Source organism: Gymnodraco acuticeps, unplaced genomic scaffold, assembly GCF_902827175.1.
Source record: "Gymnodraco acuticeps unplaced genomic scaffold, fGymAcu1.1, whole genome shotgun sequence".
In the NCBI taxonomy this organism is placed as follows: Eukaryota; Metazoa; Chordata; class Actinopteri; order Perciformes; family Bathydraconidae; genus Gymnodraco; species Gymnodraco acuticeps.
This window is the reverse complement of record NW_022991999.1, coordinates 5,420-26,430: the sequence shown is the minus strand read 5'-3', so window position 1 is coordinate 26,430 and position 21,011 is coordinate 5,420. Positions and strand designations below refer to the sequence as shown.

At 40.6% G+C, this 21,011-nt stretch overlaps 1 protein-coding gene across 2 annotated transcripts in view; it reads right to left on the bottom strand.

Moving 5' to 3' along the window:
* Positions 1-6,306, bottom strand: part of LOC117536411 (plastin-3-like) — a 30,141-nt gene extending 23,835 nt beyond the window's left edge. Inside the window, exons 1-3 of one of the 2 annotated variants that reach the window (XM_034201256.1) lie at positions 6,028-6,306; positions 4,436-4,622; positions 719-787 (exon numbers count right to left, since the gene is read on the bottom strand). In XM_034201256.1, the coding sequence (XP_034057147.1) occupies positions 719-779 (61 nt within the window). In that variant the 5' untranslated portion in view covers positions 780-787; positions 4,436-4,622; positions 6,028-6,306. Of the gene's footprint in view, positions 1-718; positions 788-4,435; positions 4,623-6,027 lie in introns of those variants that run through there. The other variant, XM_034201258.1, reaches the window with a different exon arrangement.
* Positions 6,307-21,011: the final 14,705 nt, after the last annotated feature.

Sequence of the window (21,011 nt, the reverse complement as noted above, 5' to 3'; positions counted from 1 at the left end):
CGCTTGACCAATCAGAGCACACTGGGCTTACAGGGAGGGGTCGCGAGCTCCAACAAGCCGTTTAGGACAGAGTGAATACCGGTGAATACACATACTTTACAGAGATGCTGTATGAGAAACCAATGTGAGTTTGGAAAATTGCACAATATAAATCTATTCTAGTAGACCTCAACAATGGAATTATGATCAGTAGAAATGGCCATGACATGGGACCTTTAAATAGGAGGCTAAATGCAGCAGACAGTTAACTTAGCTTAACATAAAGACTGTAATTGATTCTGTCTAAGGAAACCTAATTAGCTTACCAGCACCCTTTAAACTCATAGGTTAGCAAATGTTATATCACTTGTTAAACTGTACCTAGAACAAAGCCAAGCTAGCTGTGTCCAGTGTTATGCTAAGCTAAGTTGATTACTAATTTTAGCATAAACAAATACACGAGTTGTATTAATCTTCTAATCTAATTCTCAGCAAGAAAACTCCAAAACATACTATTACCAAAATATCAAACTATTATATTAAGCCATAACTTAAATGTAGGGTATCAAAGGTTTCATTTCTTTCTTCTCCCATGACAAACATCTGTCCATCAGATGGAGCACCAACAATGTATATGAACATGTGTTTGTCAGGTGCTTTACTCCACTTCAAACATTACTGACCAATTCATCTTTATGTACTGGGTGTCTACAATTTACCCACACACATTTTTACTCACCCACTTTCTGGAAGCCCTCCTTGATCTCCTCCATCTCCTCAGCGCTGACGTTTCCTGACATGCTGACACCTATAAAACGACACGGCAGCTGAAGTTATGTTCTGTAATACATTTGGAACTCATTACAATTTGAACTCATTAAACATAACACACATATTAAAGCAGATTTTGTTATTAATCTATTTACCATTACATGCTTTAATCAGCCTGAAGTATAGCTATTTTTACTTACGCAAAATAAATGGAAGTTTGATCTATTAAACAAAAAAAGACATTTAGCAAAACGGTTACATCAGCTTAGAGACCCTTATAAGTACTTATCGATGTATGTAGATGGCTTCAGGGTTATATTAGTCTGCAATGGAGGGTGAAGAAGTTTGTAATTTAGCTTATGTAGATGGCTACTTACATATGAGGTAACAGCAGTATACCAGTATCAGTATTTAGATATTACCAACCAAACCATTACATTTTTGATTGATCTTGGAAAAGGATTTCTGCTATCTAGGCTAGCTGTTTTTATCTATCTTATTAGTAAACCATTTATTCAACATTTGTAATTTAAACCATTTAGCCATTACCAAAATAACTATTTTAGCCATTGAGCCATTACCTCTAAATATCAATTTCTGCCATCTAGACACTTGTTTCTTTTTAGCTATCTAATTATAAAATGTAATTATTCATTGCTTTTATCTATATTGGTCATTTAGCAGTTAGTTTTATACATGTTATACATTAGCATATAGCTAGCTGTTTCTTTATAGCGATTGGATTATTTAACTAATTTTCTATTCTTTTTTTAGCTAATAGAACCATTTCATTGTTATTTGCTTATGTTTTCAACTATTCTGCTCAGTTACCAATCGTACAGACACTTACTATTTATTTGTATGGTTAAAATGTGTATGAGATACTCCCAAATGCCATTGTACCCCCAGGAAACTGCAGAAGACCGCCTGGGGTACCACTACCCCTGGCTGGGGAAAACATCAAGAGCAATGTGTGTTTTCTAGAAAAAGATCTCGGTAGTCAGGTAATCCACAGACCTCACTGGGAACAGTTTCTGCCAAAGTATTAACACCAACTGCCTATCTCTGTCTGTACTTTGGTTCACCTCATTTCTATCTCATTAAAGATTATTGGAAGTGTTCTGTAGATAACTGACCCTTAAATATTCCCAAATATGCTAATGAATTTAATTAGCTGAATATATACATGTTAGCATGCAAAACCCTTTAGAAACAGATCAATACAATTAGATCTTAGGCTAGGATGACGTTTTTTGAATACAAAAATGAGGCTCTAAAGTAGCATGGCAGCTAAATGTATCACACAGTACATCATGTAATGTTATAGAAAATATCAGCCAAGTGAGATTCGTCTGTGTATGATTCAATCAGAGGGAGAGCTTTCTGCTGCAGAGAACAGAGCCCTGTAACTGCCTGAGAATAGACTAGATGGCAACTTGATGAATTACCTCTACAGAGAATCAATACGAGCATAAGAAGCCAAAAATATAATGGGAAAATATGAAGGCATCTAACGTCAAAAATCATATAGAACAGACTTGATCATCTAATATAGTTATATCTTCCCATCAATTAAAAGATTTGATGATGAATCCAAATCTAACTAAGAGAGATCAAAGTTTTGTTTCCTCTCTTGTATTAGTCTTACAGCTGTACATTTTAAGCAATATTAGCCAGAAATTCCTCTTAAATTGTTGCTTCTGAAAGTTTCTAAATCACCTTTTTACTTTAAGTTCAATCAAGGTCCCTCTCTGGGTGTCCTAAAAAAGCTCACGTGCCATGCTCGAATTACATCGCTGTCTGTTTGAGGCTATAATGCTATAATATAACACTGGTGGTCAGATTATACGTGGCTTAACGTCAGTTATATTGCAGAGGTTTTTGAATAATGACTGGAAAGGTATTCTCTTATATGCAAAACATTCCTGTTTACACAACAGGGTTCATACACTTTTTCACTAATGATTTTCAATGACTTTTCCATGACTTCTCCATGACCTTTACCTCATTTTCCATGACCAAAAAAATTACTCTTTCTCGGCAGTACCACTGAAAATGGTTTATTTGAACATGGAACAGGAAAACAAGGTCTGCATAATGAAACATGTTGTGCCTATCTAAAACATACTTAGCTTCTACAGCTATAGCAACTAAAATCTCTCACCAGCAAAATACCTCGTCAGTTAAATGCAATTTTACGTTTCATTACTATACGATACAGTATTTATTATCATTATAGTATTACTATTTCGGCGATTAGATACAATATAAAAAAATTATATTTGATGCAACTTTAGTTACATTTCCATGACTTTTCCAAAACTTTGAGAAGAAACAAAATGGAGCAAATTGTGAGGCTTTTTGAATGTATTTCCAGTAGGCTACATACGAAATCCAATTAACTGAATTAGGTTTATCATATTTAAAGATTGTTAGGTGTATTTGCAATTAATACAATCTGATCTTTTTTAGTGTTAAATAATTGGATTACAGAAAAAATACATTCTTACTGCCACCAGATGTCCCTACTTGAGGAAGAACAGACATTGGTTTTAAGGGTTGTCCAATGTTTTATGGGTACATTTTTTAAAGTAGAGGTATAAAAGGTGGGTTTGTGCCTAAATTAATCAGAAAATCATGCCAAATGTGTTCAATAAAATAATATGAGCATCTTTAGGAAATACTGAAAAGATATCTTGATGTGAAAATGGGAGCTAATAAAGTTAACAAATAAAGTATTCTCTGTCCTATCAAACGTACACCAAATTGCAAACTAAATCAGTCATCAATTCCTAGTTAAAAGCCAATCATGACACTGCATTATCTCCAGATGTGGATTCTGAGGATGCATGACTGAAGAAGTGTGTTTAACCTACAGGAATCCTGATGGATCCTGACACACACAAACACACACACACACACACACACACACACACACACACACACACACACACACACACACACACACACACACACACACACACACACACACACACACACACACACACACACACACACACACTATGTCTAGAGTGTAGTTCATATCTCCATGCATCCAGACACATTTCTGCTGCTGTCTGCCGCTAACACATTGTTATTAATTTCCTATTAGGAAACTGCAACCTTCAGATGTTTGGAAACAACCGTAAAACGTGATATTCAAACTTAAGTGATCACGTAGTATTTTAAACAATAATCTGTAAGCACTAACTGCAGGTAAATCCTTGTTTTCACTTGGTCTACACACAATAAAGCACATTAGCCTAGCTGCATGAGCTTCTTCATAATAAATACTATCTTAGTGCATATTTTAAATATGCCAAATAGTATTAATCAAATATTGATATACATTCATAAAATGGTAATAAGAAAATAAATAAAACATGCCCAAATGCATTTGCACACGAGACTAACATTTATTCAGCATTCAATGGAACTATTGTGTGTGAAGAAAATAGCATTTAGAATGTTCAAATTAGCTTTTGTCCTATGGTAAATAACTCACAAATACTGCTTTACTGTGAGCATCTTTTTATTCAATATTTTCAAATATAATGTTCTGAATAAAAGAAGACACGCTGTGCCGCAGTGAGTTATAAATCATTGTTCTGCTCTGTTAGTTAAGCTAACACAAGACTTCCCCCTGAGTCATGAGAAAACGCCCTAAACGCTGCTTCTCTCTTACCTGAAGTCCGCTGGTCCAATTCAGTACAATCACCCGGGTAAATGAATCCCTATGTTGGCCTCTCTCTGCTCCTCTGTCCCGTTTTCTTCAGCTGACACCGCCCGGTAGAGAGAACCGCTCCGCCCCTCCGCGGCGCCCCTTGCCTACGAACACACCCTCATCTCCTTCCTGCTGTCATGTCCGACCACTTAGCAAGAAAGCATAGACAGTGCAGATTTAATACAGTGTCTTAGAGTGGGTAACATTGGCGTATGTTTAGCGTTTGTTTTAACTGAACAAAAGACTGATTATAATAAAAAGGAAACAAAAAATGGTGAAACAGTTTTGCTTTATGTTCATACCAATTGAAAGCAAACACTCACTGATATCTCAATTAGCTAAATGGCTAGGTGTACAACCATCGTTATTAGTAGAAAGTGTAACTTCAAAAGTGGACACGTTTCCCTTTACAGATACAATTAAAAATATAATGAAATATTGTTAATATTAGTGTATAAATATTTAACTGAGAAATGTATCCCTAATTTTATTTATAACAACATTTTGTACTGAATAAAAAAAGCTTTCCCACCTGCAGTAAGCCGTAAGTAATATGTCTTTATTCAAGTGCTAAGGAAAACAGGATATTGTTTTTAATTTAAGAAAAAAGGGGGAACAAAAAAGCTTCAACCAAAAAAGCTATGGGAGTTTTATTATTTGTGTAGTTTATGTGTGTTGTTCATAACGGTACAATAAACATTTGTATTCGCTAGCTAAATTCAAGTTGCTATTCCCGCTAACTGAAGGTCCGTTGGCGGAGCAGCCGACTGCTCTCTACTGCCGAAGATGCTTTCTAGTATTTAGAGTGTGCTAGCTAATTAACTCATGTCTCATTTCTGTTCTGTTAAACAGTAATTCAGTCAAATTCAGTGCCCCATTTTGCTTTTTTCCAAGTAATTCATTAGGGACACTAAGTGAAAACGTTTCTTTCGAGAACACCAACGGTTAGCAAAAGTAGCTTATTTATATTTGTTATTCACCCACTTATTTTCGTTCTGAACGAGCTGCTTAATGCAAGTTGTTTGTGTTATTTTATTCATTACACACACAGTAACTTTATTGTTAACATTTATTTTATCAATGTTTCATTGAATAACGTTTTCTTGTCACTAAGACCTACCCATCTGCCTCTTTATGAACTGTATTGCTAAATACTGTTTGACTCACAGGATGTTCAGCTCAAGTGTGTAACACACTTAAGTCATACAAGCTGCCAATGTAGTGACTAATTAAATAAACTGTTTAGTTGCAAAATAATAAAACATTACTTGTGCAAAATCAAAAATGTATTACCTACATATTGTACACAAAAGCTCACTCTACACCAAGCAATTTAATGCATTTCGTCTTGAGATAATAAAATAAAATCACTAACACCAAGGCAAGGTTAGGTATTTGTGCTCAAATGCTGATTACTGATAAATCATTCTCCAAACACGCGTTATCAGCGGGCGCAACTTTATGAACTGTCAGAGCACTGCAGCTGCTACCAGTCTCTACATGCAGGAATTCCTCTTTTCTCCCTCCTCCTCTCATTCCTCCTCCACTCTTACCTTTCCTTCCTTTCCCTCCCTGTGTTGTCCCTTCCCTCTCGTCTCGTGTCTCTCTGTCTCTGCAGTGATGTGCTGAATCTTGTCTCGAGTAAATTCCTCCAAAAACCAGTAAGATCTTTCCAGAAGGTATTGACTTTTCTGTTCGCCACCCTATTTGTTCTGGTTCTAAAAAAAGATAGTGAATTAATGACTCTATGGAGACTACTTCCACTTCTTTTATACATTTTTTGATTCAGGGTCGATTATTTTTTAAGTCAAGTTGCTTAAAGTATAATTAAAAAAGCAAATATTTGTAAATGACTAAAATAATGTGATAAAATATGTAATTCAAACAGAAACCACAGTTGATGATTTGTGTTCCTATGTGTGAATACCACAACAGAAGGATATTGGCAGGTTTGGGAAGGCTAAATAACTTTTTTTTTACCTGACGCTGCCCGCCTCCGGCGTCTATAGAAAAGACATCAACTCAGTGAAAGCACCGCCTGCTGACCAATCAGAGCTCAGTGTGCGGAGTTTAAATATATCAAGTCATATTACAGGATAAAGGAAATACAGTTTAAACTGCCGTATGTAGAGAAGTATGGGCTCAGAACAGTCTCATAATACACACATACACACAGAAGGATTCACACTTGTATTTCATGATCCGCAAAAGGATTCACACTTGTATTTCCGGATCCACACTTGTGTTTTTCAATGCACACACAAATGTATTCCGTTTCATATAACTGTAAATAAAATCCAAATACAGAAAAAAGTTTTACATGTGTATTTTTGATCCTCACATATTTGTTTTCCGTTTAAAACCTCTGAACCTGCAAACACAAACCGCTTTCTGTGCACGGATCGCTGTGCATTCGTGTGTGGGTTTTTTGAGACTCCCCTGACGGTCAGCCGATTCGTACTTGTAATTATTTCTATCTATAGCCAATCAGATGTCTCCTCAATTCTAAGCCAATCACATGAGCGCGCCCCCACGAGGGTAGATTTCTTGCGTTCATGACGTAGCGCTTCATGTACGCATTTTGCGCAGTCCGGAGCTGACAGCTCCATGGAGCCTGACTGCAGGCGCTAATCTCAGGACACCCTCCACTCTCAGTACAGCGCCACTTTCCGAACAGGAAATGCACGCAAATACAAGCCTTTATATTATTAAGGTACAGCGCCACTTTCCAAACCATTGATGAATGCTTGTGTACACAAAAACGGCAGGCAAAACCGTTTTAAATGTGTGTTTCCTGTATGGCGAATACAGCTGCTTTATTTATGTCTGTATGAAGTTGTTGTGAGTGTGGAGGGAGCAGCTACAGGTTAGCTTAGCCTAATCGATCAGTGCACTACGAAGCCAGTGCTAGACAGTGACCTCGGGGGGGAGCCCCGCCGGTCATTATCGGCCGATATTGACTCTTAATAGTTTGATCGGTGCTCTCTATAAAGGCCGATCAGGAGAGCTGGATCTGATCGATATGGACATAAACGCGAGTGAAGTATAACCGGACGCAAGAGAGAGATCAGATCAGCTGCTGAGTCTGACGGAGACACGCTGCTCTGCATGATCACCTGATGCTCCGCTCTCTGTTTAGCGAGCTGACCGGACTGCGCAAAATGTGTATATGAAGTAATCTTACCCTCGTGGGGGCGCGCTCATGTGATTGGCTTAGAATGAAGGAGACATCTGATTGGCTATAGATAGAAAACATTACAAGTACGAATCGGCTGACCGTCAGGGTAGTCTCATAAAACCCACACACGAATGCAAAGCGATCCGTGCACAGAAAGCTGTTTGTGTTTGCAGGTTCAGGGGATTTAAACAGGAAACTAATAAGTGAGGATCAAAAATACATATGTAAAACTTTTTTCTGTATTTGGATTTTATTTACATGTATATGAAACGGAATACATTTGTGTGTGCATTGAAAAATACAAGTATGGATCCGGAAATACAAGTTTGAATCCTTCTGTGTGCATGTATGTATTATGAGACTGTTCTGAGCCCATAGAGAAGACGCCGACGTGTCGCAGTTATCATTCATATCACACTGATCATCATCGATCACATAATATCACAATATTTCCTTATCTGAGTCAGCTTCTCAAGCCGTATCTGGCCGTGCAACACTTACATTGTCACATATAGCCTACTCAATCAATCAATCAATGTTTATTTATATAGCCCAATATCACAAATGTTACATTTGTCTCAGTGGACTTTACAGTTTGTACAAAATATCAGTATGACAATACGACACCCTCTGTCCTTAGACCCTCACATCGTACAAGGAAAAACTTCCGAAGAAAACCCACAGTTTAAAGGGAAAAATGGGAGAAACCTCAGGGAGAGCAACAGAGGAGGGATCCCTCTCCCAGGACGGACAGACGTGCAATAGATGCCGTGTGTAAATTGAAAAGATAATTCATTTGCAACATAGGTAGTCCAAATGTTTGGAAATGCATGTGTGTATAATAGGAAGATGAATCCACAAGGATATCCATCCAGGACCTATGATCCAGGACCACAGCCACGACTCAAGATCCAGGGCTCGCGATCCAGGACAGAGGAGCGCAGGATCATCCATGTCTCCGGATCCCGGCGTATATAGACACCAAAAAGAAAGACATTTGGGGAAGCTGGGTTAATCGGAACATGAGAGTACACAGGTATAGACAGAGAAAAGGAAGAAGTAAGATGTCCCCCAATATTGAATTGTTCTCTCTCAGTAAGATCCCATTTTCAATAAAATTGCGGTCTTACCTTGACTTGAAGATGAAGTCCATTTGCCTATCCCTCTGGACAAAAATCTCTATTACTTTTTTGTAAAAGTCCTCCTTATCTTCTTGTAGTTTCAACAGTCTATCATAAATCGAATCAATAGATTTATGATTCGAAATTATAAAAGTAGGGTAGACATGTGGATATTATCCGGCTGAACAAAACGTGCATTTATCTAACAGGTACGTTTCCCACAGATCTTATTTTGAGCTATTTTCTAAAATCCTATGGAGAAATCCCATTGCTTTTTTTTGGAGGGAACCCATGCGCAGCTTACTTCCGGGTTTTAGGACGCGTCTCTTGTCTCCTCTTCACACACCACACTTTTTTCGCGGCACACGTACTTACGGCCAATCAGCTCTGAATTATGTGAGATGACGTATGGTGGGGATGGCAGCTCAGTGCTCCCATAGATATATATAAACACTAGATGGCTCATGGCCAGCAGCGCGGGTGAGTCATCTCGTGTTTATACACTGAACAAAAATATAAATGCAACACTTTTGTTTTTGCTCCCATTTTTCATGAGATGAACTCAAAGATCTAAAACATTTTCTATATACACAAAATAACCATTTCTCTCAAATATTGTTCACAAATCTGAAAAAATCTGTGATAGTGAGCACTTCTCCTTTGCCGAGATAATCCATCCCATCTCACAGGTGTGGCATATCAAGATGCTGATTAGACAGCATGATTATTGCACAGGTGTGCCTTAGGCTGGCCACAATAAAAGGACACTCTAAAATGTTCAGTTTTATCACACAGCACAATGCCACAGATGTCGCAAGTTTTGAGGGAGCGTGCAATTGGCATGCTGACAGCAGGAATGACCACCAGAGCTGTTGCCCGTGAATGTTCATTTCTCTACCGTAAGCCGTCTCCAAAGGCGTTTCAGAGAATTTGGCAGTACATCCAACCGGCCTCACAACCGCAGATCACGTGTAACCACACCAGTCCAGGACATCCACATCCAGCATGTTCACCTCCAAGATCGTCTGAGACCAGCCACTCGGACAGCTGCTGCAACAATCGGTTTGCATAACCAAAGAATTTCTGCACAAACTGTCAGAAACCGTCTCAGGGAAGCTCATCTGCATGCTCGTCGTCCTCATCGGGGTCTCGACCTGACTCCGGTTCGTCGTCGTAACCGACTTGAGTGGGCAAATGCTCACATTCGATGGCGTCTGGCACGTTGGAGAGGTGTTCTCTTCACGGATGAATCCCGGTTTTCACTGTTCAGGGCAGATGGCAGACAGCGTGTGTGGCGTTGTGTGGGTGAGCGGTTTTCTGATGTCAATGTTGTGAATCGAGTGGCCCATGGTGGTGGTGAGGTTATGGTATGGGCAGGCGTATGTTATGGACGACGAACACAGGTGCATTGTATTGATGGCATTGTGAATGCACAGACAGGGGCGGCGGGTACTGTAGGCTAGGGAAGGCTAAGCCTTCCCAAATATTTGTGTCCCTGCATCCTGGTAAAATAAAAATATAATGTATAATGTTTGTGTCTTTGACATTAGCGCTGCTATGCAGCCACCAGTAAACTGTACTACGAAGCCAGTTCCACAGACCCTGGATATGTTTGAGTTATCTTAACTAACCCTAACAAACGAGATCTTGCTAAGCGGTCCTACGACGCTGGTTATCAACTCGGTAAATCAAGCCAGGGTTTCTCTCTCCAGCTGAGAGCGCGTTCACGTGAAAGGGGCGGGGTTAGCTACATTTGACAAGTGTATTGACAGCGCAGCGTCATACTTCATTAAGGAAATGTAAACTAATATTAGACAAATATGAACTTTAAACATCCATGACTTAAACATATAATCCAGGATACAAGCCACATAGCTGCACCTGCAAGGTGAATATAGAACAACTGGTTAAAAAATAAATAAACTACCGAGTGTTTGAATGCGTACAACAGGTTTATGATACTGCTCCGTCTAAGACACGAGTGGATCTGACTTTAATTACATTTGAGTTGAGTGTTTCGTCAACTTAATGTGTTGCTTAAAATAATACGTCTGCATACAGTATGTGACAATGTAAGTGTTGCACGGCCAGATACGGCTCGAGAAGCTGACTCAGATAAGGAAATATTGTGATAGCCTATTATGTGATCGATGATCTGATTGATGATGTGATATCAGTGTGATATGAATGATAAGTGCGACACGTCGGCGTCTTCTCTGCATACGGCAGTTTAAACTGTATTTCCTTTATCCTGTAATATGACTTGATAGATTTAAACTCTGCACACTGAGCTCTGATTGGTCAGCAGGCAGTGCTTTCACTGAGTTGATCTCTTTTCTATAGATGCTGGGGGCGGGCAGCCTCAGGTAAAAAAAGTAGCCTTCCCAAACCTGAGCCTCACGCGCCGCCTATGTGCACAGAGATACCGTGACGAGATCCTGAGGCCCATTGTTGTGCCATTCATCACCTCATGTTGCAGCATGATAATGCACGGCCCCATGTTGCAAGGATCTGTACACAATTCCTGGAGGCTGAAAACATCCCAGTTCTTGCATGGCCAGCATACTCACCGGACATGTCACCCATTGAGCATGTTTGGGATGCTCTGGATCGGCGTATACGACAGCGTGTTCCAGTTCCTGCCAATATCCAGCAACTTGGCACAGCCATTGAAGAGGAGTGGACCAACATTCCACAGGCCACAATCAACAACCTGATCAACTCTATGCGAAGGAGATGTGTTGCACTGCGTGAGGCAAATGGTGGTCACACCAGATACTGACTGGTTTTCGGACCCCCCCAATAAAGCAAAACTGCACGTTTCAGAGTGGCCTTCTATTTATTGTGGCCAGCCTAAGGCACACCTGTGCAATAATCATGCTGTCTATCAGCATCTTGATATGCCACACCCGTGAGGTGGGATGGATTATCTCGGCAAAGGAGAAGTGCTCACTATCACAGATTTTTTCAGATTTGTGAACAATATTTGAGAGAAATGGTTATTTTGTGTATATAGAAAATGTTTTAGATCTTTGAGTTCATCTCGTGAAAAATGGGAGCAAAAACAAAAGTGTTGCATTTATATTTTGTTCAGTGTATATATCTGAGTGCTCCCGGCGCTGAGTGCTCATAGAGTGGCGAAGTCCCTCCCCTTCCGGTGGACCTCCATGGGACCTTATTTAGAAAAAATTATGTATTGAAGTCAATGGAGAGAGAAAGATTATCTTTCGATCCCGTTTGAATTGTGCCACAAATTACACATATGATGTTTGTCAATTTAAAAGATAATTTTGCAAGTAAAAAAAAAAGTGTCGTAACACATTTGTTTGTGTGAAACGCTCAATGAACTACATCTCTGGTCTCGCAGAACAACACACGTCACCAAGATGGCCGTCACTACTGTCTTGTCAACAAAACGATTGACTACCCTCACTATCACCACAATGAAACACGTCCAGAAGAATGTCATGCAAAGCTACCTGCCTGCCTGCCTTCCTTTGATTTTCTCTGAACTGCCTGGTCTTTTAATGTTTAATGTCAACCATTTGTGCAGATAGCATGAAGTAGAAAAGATCGGTGATCGCCGATGCTAGCGTTAGCATTTCTCCCCCAGGCTTAAATTGTGTATTATAGAATGATCACACCGATGACAGTACTCTTCAAAGGGTTCACGAAATATGACTACTACTCTTACTGTTTAACATGTTGGGTTACTTGATGTTACTTCATATTAAGGCTAATACAAATGACAAGGTTGTAATGCTAACTAACGTGCTAGCTACTAGCTAGGTAGCTAACTTGATCCAGCCACTCCTGGTCCTTTCATCAGACGGGAAGCGAAAGAACGAGCAAGACCCATTGCTGGTATGATAACAACCTAGTACTAAGCACACAGGCATCTTGTTAAAGTTATCTTATCTTAGCCAGCGCCATATAGATAGATTATATATCTATATGGCGCTGATCTTAGCTATCTCTTAGTGGAGGAAAACAATTGTGACATCACTTACGCGACTCTGGGATTTGTAGTCTTTCTAGTTGCGTATTTTTCATAGTCTTATATTTCAACAGTTTTACGACAAACTGACTTTTTTGACATGGAAATTATTTTTTAAGATTGACAAACATCATAGGTCTATGTGTAATTCATGGCACAATTCAAACGGGATCAAAAGATACGTTTTCTCTCTCCATTGACTTCAATACATACTTTTCCCGAAATAAGGTCCCATGGACCGGAAGTAGATTGGCGTGACTTCGCCACTCTATGGTCATTATTTTTTTGCCACACACATTAAATAAGACAATACTCTGAGCATGTGCAGTGTAGTTTTTACAGTTACCGTTCACTTAGACAGTGAGAGGGAGGGGCATGATCTGGTTTTGTCCCACATGGCTCTAGTTCAGGGGTGGGGAACCTTTTTCCTCTCAAGGGCCATTTCAATTTTTTCAACATCCTCCGAGGGCCGTACAAATTATTGACCTCTGCTTAAAAATCACAGCCCATTAATTTGGCCTTTCTTTCATGCTGTGCAAAGAAAAAGCAACCTCTTAATCCAGATATCTTGCCATGACTCGCATGCATGCACGTGCACGGTGTGGCATGACCACCAAACAGAAAGATATGGACACAAGATGTGTGCAAATGTATTTAGTTTCCTATCCATGTGGACATTATTTAAGTGGGGGGACCTAACCTCCTTTAGGGGGGTCCGGGTCCCCCGGGAAGATTTTTTTTTAAATATTGAAGTTAAAAGCATCAATCTGGTGCACTTTGAGAACAAAATGAAGAGATCTATGGAAACATCTCTCAACACCCATATGAAACAGAACTGTAAGCAGATTTACTTTTTCTTTATGGATATTTTACAAATCACTCTCCTTTCAAACTGTATTCTTGTTTATTAATAACAACTTTTGTTTACTGTCATACTGTATAGTATTTTATGCCTGTTTACTTTATTCTCTTGATTTTTGATAACTATAATGATCATATAAAGATGTGCCTTCTGGTTGGAGAAAAAGCTTCTTATATTCGTTAGCATAGCTAGCTAACCAGATGCTAATAACAACAAAGTTATTGACTGTATGATCAGAATGACAGATGAACAGATCACCACTGGACTTTCAACTAAAGACACAGCCACGCAAAAACTGCAGCATGTGTACGGATTTATGGGTACTGCAATTTTTGAAGTCCCGGAGCGGCGTTCTGGTGCTCTCCGTCAGAACTGCACCCCTGTCAGAGGAGACATATACCACGTGATGACACGTTAGGCTCGTGTTGTGTTCAAGGACCATGACCGTTGCCAGGAAAAACAGGCACTCTCTTGTTTAATTATTTTGCGGGTAAGATTTCTTTAATTTTTTGCGTGTGTTTATAAATTACCTCGAGGGCCATACCAAATGGTCTCGCGGGCCGTATAGGGCCCGGGGGCCGGAGGTTCCCCACCCCTGCTCAAGAGATGCAGCATTTTCTCAACAATGTTTAATTTACATTTTCAACCCAACGATAATTTTTAGCCCAACGATAATTTGGACTTTATTACCCCAAAAACATAAGCCACAGCTTTGCTATCATTGCAGTTTAGTCGTGTTTATATCCTACATTGGATTTTTGGTATCCGCGTACCAGGTCCACTTTAGAAAACACCAGCGTACCGGCCAGATGTGCTGAAAAGTCTTGAATGTGCGGCACCTGGTAGCGGTCAGATGTCGTGGCGTCGTTGAGGCGGCGGTAATCCCCGCACGGGCGCCAACCGCCGTTCGGCTTGGGAACGGCGTGCAAAGGAGAGGCCCAAGGACTGTCAGACCGGTGGACGATACCCAGGCATTCCATGGTTGAAAACTCCGCCCTCGCTACTGCAAGCTTAGAAGGGTTCAACCGCCGGGCCCTGGCATAGACTGGGGGACCCTCGGTGGTGACGTGGTGCTCCACATTACATTACATTACATTACATTACATTGCATTACATTGCATTTAGCTGACGCTTTTATCCAAAGCGACTTACAATAAGTGCGTTCGAGCAACAAGATACAAACCTGAAGAAAACTGAATTATATAAGTAGGCTACATCAGGTTTCATAGAGCTAAAACATTTCAAGTGTTACTTGTTACATCCCTAGCTCGCTTAGGGTAAAAGGGAAGCAACACGAAACCAGGTGTTCTTGGTAAGAGGTTGATTTTTAATAATAAACTCAAAATAAAGATGATATAACCAAAAATACAGGCTCTTAAAACCAGCTATCTGTTCACAATAACGCTACACAAAACGAAGGTCACAGATTATCACAGTCATAGCACACTATGGGAACGTAAGGCTAAAATAGTGAGGCATCTCGCACAAGTTCGACGCCGTCACAAATCACAGAATACACACAAAACACACACTAACTAACCACTGTAGCAGAACTAGCGCAGAGCTACACAGAACTGACACAGAACGTAAGGAGAGCACCGAGAGACGTCTGACACAGATTCAGACCTCTCCTGTCTAACTGAGATGCACACACTTGTAAGAGTCCCCGGAAGGTGTAGGCAGGGATTGGTGAGTCGGGACCGACCTGCTCCAATCCAGATCTTCGGTCACGCCTACCGGAGGAGGGACAGGAAACTGGCATCCAAAGGCGTCCGGGCAACGGCACATCTCATATACATATAACATACACAGCTGAAAACAATCCCAGACAGGTAAACGAGCAGACAGCAGCAGCAGCCGTGACACCCCCCCCCCCCTTAAGACACAAACTCACAGTTTTGTTAACCATGCCTACTACTAAACCTACCTAATAATTCTGAAGGACTAAAAGACTCGAAGGAAATCTCTACACACAATACACATAACAACCAGGGTCGTAACATACTCAACTGGCTTTAGATAAGCCAGTCCTTTATTAGTATAAGTGCTTTGTTAGTAATTCTATTGCTCGAAGTGGAGTCGAAAGAGATGAGTTTTCAGTCTGCGCCGGAAGATGTGCAAGCTATCTGCTGTCCTGGTTTCAATGGGGAGCTCATTCCACCATTTTGGAGCCAGGATAGCAAACCCACGTGTTTTTGCTGATGGGAACTTGGGTCCCCCTCGCAGTGCGGGTGCAGCGAGCTGTTTGTGCACGTGCTGGGGTGTACAGTTTAACCATGTCCTGGGTGTAGGAAGGGCCAGATCCATTCGCAGCATGGTACACAAGTACCATTGTCTTGAAGTGGATTCTAGCAGTTACCGGAAGCCAGTGAAGGGAGCGGAGGAGCGGCATGGTGTGGGAACATTTAGGAAGGTTGAAGACCAGACGAGCAGCTGCATTCTGGATGAGCTGCAGAGGTCGGATGGCACATGCAGGTAGACCAGCCAGAAGGGAGTAGCAGTAGTCTAGGCATGAGATCATGAGAGCCTGGGCCAGAACCTGCGTCGCTTTCTGGGTCAGGAGGGGACGTATCCTCCTGATGTTGTAAAGCGTGTATCTGCAGCAGCGGGTTGTAGCAGCGATGTTTGCAGTGAAGGACAGTTTGTTATCTAGGGTCACACCCAGATTCCTTGCAGTCTGAGTCGGGGAAACAACTGAGGTGCCGATGTTGATTGTCAGGTCAAGAGTGGGACAATCTTTTCCCGGAAGGAAAAGCAGTTCAGTCTTGTCAAGGTTGAGCTTGAGGTGGTGAGCAGACATCCACTGAGAGATGTTTGCTAGACAAGCAGAGATGCATGCGACGACCTGGGTCGCTGAGCGGGGGAAGGACAGAATGAATTGGGTGTCGTCAGCGTAGCAGTGGTATGAAAAACCATGCGGGCTAATGACATATCCGAGCGAGTTTGTGTACAGGGAGAAGAGGAGGGGACCAAGAAAAGAGCCCTGACCCCTGTAGTTAATTGAGAAGGGTCGGACTCGGACCCTCTCCAAGTTACCCTGTAGGTACGGTCTTTGAGGTATGAGGTGAGGAGGGAAAGTGCAGAGCCTGAAACTCCAAGTTCTTGGAGAGTGCGAAGGAGGATCTGATGATTCACCGTGTCGAATGCAGCAGACAGGTCCAGAAGGATGATAACAGAGGAGAGGGAGGCTGCTTTGGCCGTGTGCAGCTCCTCAGAGACAGCAAGGAGGGCAGTTTCTGTTGAGTGACTTGCCTTGAAACCAGACTGGTGCGGATCCAGAAGGTTGTTCTGATTGAGATAACAGGAGAGTTGTTTAAAGACAGCGCGTTCAAGTGTTTTAGACAGGAACGGGAGGAGAGAGACAGGCCTGTAGTTTATAACATCGGACGGGTTGAGAGTGGGTTTCTTTAGGAGAGGGTTTACTCTTTCCTCCACCCCATGCTTTGTGGTGAGCGCGGAGAAGGTGGGTAGCATCAGGTCTGGAAATTCAGCCAACAGCCTGAGAAAAGTGTCTGCCCCGACAGCGAGCCCGACAGCCGCCTTGCCAAGTGTACACACGAGGAAGGAAAACGTCAAGGCATCAACCAAGCTTTTATTTTTAACGTCCACCAGGAGTCATAAAAAGTCTGCCCCGAGGAGGGGAAAAGAAATGTCTGCCGTCACAAAATCTCAGTTGAACCGCTGTCCTGCAATACACAAACACATAGGCCTCACGCCGTACGTGCGAATGAGGCCGCCATTAGCCGTCGTCAACCGCGGTCCGTGTCCCCCACGAGCGACGTCTTCCCTCGACGCAGGAAGCACACTCCGTTGAGCGCCTGTGTCACACAGAAACAAGCTTCCTGAGACTCATTAATCAAGACAAGGTAAGTACATGTGCTGCTCTGTATGACAAGCTATCATGAATGACACCAAACCCCGGTACCCTCACTAACGGGTCCGGGTTGCAACACAATAATCCCAACGGTGAATTATGTCCCATAACGTGTCACCACACAATGCTATTTTCTATTTAGAATGAAGACTTCAGAATCTTAAAATCCCTTGACGTTTTTATGCAATTGTGCTAAATTCAACACTGGAATCAAGCAAATATGAATATGTTTGCATGACATTAGTTATTTATATTTTGCCACCACTTAATTATACGTTTAATACATTTAAGTCAAGCTAAGGTACATGTGATGGTAGCTAGTTAGTACTCTTACCTGTGATGCCTCGTCCAAATAGCATAATAACCAGACTCAACCCAGAAAATGTGGGCATTGTCTTTTTGGATAAAGCTGGACTAAAACAGCATTTAAAGATATGTATTGTTAAATTACCTAGTTTTTTCAAGACAATTGAAGTAAGTATAATATATAAATGTATAGATACCACACTCAAACTTTCCCGATTGATAACTTACATTAAGCCTTTTTTTTCTTGCTGCAAGTTTCCTAAAAGTATATTTTCTGATGCTAACTTTTAGGGAATTTAGGAGATAACTACAGAGACAAATAAACTAAGTCTTTGTTTGGATGTTTTCTTTTTTTCTGAACGAATACGTTATGGAAGCACAAAAAACTGAACTCTCAGAATTTACCAGTTCCAAAAACAGCCTGTAGTTTTTCACCAAAGGTTAATAGCAGTGGAATACTAAGTGGTTTTCAAAGAGATTAAATAATAACTATGATGTCAGACTGAAAGCCAATAGGATCGGAGGTCTGGAGAAATGTAACCTTTTGCTTTTTCCTGTGTGTGGGATTTGCAGTGTTGGCTGATAATGATTCTGTCAATCACCATGAAGTATTGTCGTGCGGGCAGAATGTGCTGGAATATATAACGTTTGACTCAAATGTCAATCTTCTTTTTCTCAAAAGATATACAATAACCTCTAAAGAGTTTAAATAATAAAGTCCCTATTTCCTCCATCACCATCTCTTTCTGCTCCTTCCTCCTAACACTATTACTTGTCTATCATCTTCCCTCATCCTCCCTCTTTCCTCTTTTCTCAAAATTAAAGCATAGTAAAGTAGAGTGTGTTTTAGGGTCACATCAGGTAATAAATGTTAGAAAGCAACAGGTGGTAGAGGTATTAAAAGCATTAGAGGATGTCTCGTCAACCCTTCCTGTGTTTTTGAAAAGGTTTAGTCTGTGACCTCCTCTATATTCATGTTGCATAAAGGAGTGGAGAAAGGAATGCTTGTGACCGGCTACTTCCACACTTGTTTTCACACAAACTATTTTGGGATGTGTTTGCATTTCATCCAGAGTTAATCAAACTCCCTGTTGTTGTTGTTTGTCCTTTCTTTTTAATAAGGTGAGACGCTACAGGCATAAGCAAGTTTTTTCATGCAGTTTATTTTCATCTTCAGTCTAGTTAAATGACTCGTGTTGGTCTATTTGTGTCTGTATACATTTCTCTTAAATTCACCAAAAGAAGGCATACAATTATGGCTCATTTACATTATGACACATACAATGTCAGAGAAAAAATATACAACACATACTAGGAAATTGTATACTCATATATTTTCCCTTATTCACCTGTAGTGTATTGAAGTTCTTTAAATACGTTTTTTTATACAATAAACCATTAATCTCCACTCCAGTTGCACTTACTTACACAAGATCATTTGTATTCCTATCTTCTTAAGGGTTCTACAGAGGGGTGTTCATATATTAATGATAATCCTGATTTATATGACGTTACACCCCAAACCATGATAAAAATAGATTATTATTATGTTGAAAGTATTTTACTAATGGTCAAGTGATGCTTATGCTAATTGTTATGTTCATATTTGTATGTTGTGCCTCTACTGTGACATGTTTATATGCTTTAATGTTCAAAAGCTCTTTATTCTTCTCATACTGCCTGTGCTGCAGCACCTCTTTTCACCCTCTGTCTGAAACCAGAGTCCAGTTTGTTCTGATTGGTTAGTTGGCCGGCTCTGTTAATTGGTCCACCACTAAGAGATGTCCTGCCCCCTGAGTGTGCCGGAGAGAAACTCCCTCTGGAGGGAACACAGGTATTTTAGCCTTTGCAGACCATTTACATTCACACAAACCTATATCACACACTACAGGAAAAGGAAAACCCCAAAACCCATAATAGGGTCCCCGTAACTCATAATAGGGTCCCCGTAACTACACCTGTTATACTACAACACATATGAGTGACCTGCAAGTATTATCAACAAATAAAAAAAGATTATAATGATAAATACAAAAATCCTAAATATGATTAATAGAACATTTTAGAATACTTCTTCCTTATCCAGAGGTAGAGAAAAGAATACATGTAGGCAGTTTAATAATTGGAGCGTGTGTGAGCATGTTAGTTTCTAAATGTGCGAGGGAAGGTTTGTGTGTGTTCCCACGGTCTGGGCAAGGCAAAGAGAAAACTTGGTTCTTGTGTCAGATTGTGTGCTAAGTTTGTAAAGCAATACTGCAGTGTATCAGGGAGTATGTGAGTGTGTGTGGCTTCAGGCCATCTGGAAAACAATTCCCCAAACCACACCTTTCTTCCCGGCTCCCGTCACTCACCTTAGCCCATTTGTCCTTATAAGGTCATACCTGCAGCTCGGCTGGTGATTGGACGGAAAAAACACACATTTTGATTTAAGCACACACAGAGGCTGGCAAACCCACACCCCCAGACTGCTTGATACTAATCGTATCTCTGTATGCTTTTATACTGAGTGTGACTGCTTCTAATAATGCCATTGAATGAACCCAATAACTATATTTGACTGTGTGTTTCATTCTCAATAATTGTGATCGATATTCCTTTCTAAAGCAAGCTTGATTGTGATTTTAAAGACTGGAGTGGTACAAAAAGAAAAACTTTAAAAAACAATAAAAGTCAGGAGTTATAAAGTTGTCCCACGCACACACACACTTCTGGCACCTGTCCTTTCTAGACATGCTGCTAATAAAATCCTGCAAAAACACACAGTGCATACCTGACTCTGCACACACAACACTGTTTGTTTATGTGTTTTCAGAACCTATGTGTTTGTTTATGTGTTTTCAGAACCTGGAGGACTGTTTCAATAAAAATGGGATGGTGAGATGTCTCAAAAAAAATTCCAGATGCAGCCATTTGAGGAAGTGTCTTATCAGGGACAACAGGAAGTTGCTTAGAGAAATTAGCCTCTGTGTATCTCCCCCCAGGCCACATTTTTTATGGCCATGGATTCTGCAGAAAATAAAAATCCTTTATCTGTCATCTTACTGGGAATTTCTCACCCACGTTTGCAAAGCTAAAAATAATCATTAATGCATAAAAAGTGGGAAAGAAACTGTAATTTCTAACAAGTTGTTGTATTGAGTTGTTGACTGGAGAAACAGCAACCTCTAGCTGTCAAACAAAGCATTACAGGAGGTTTGGA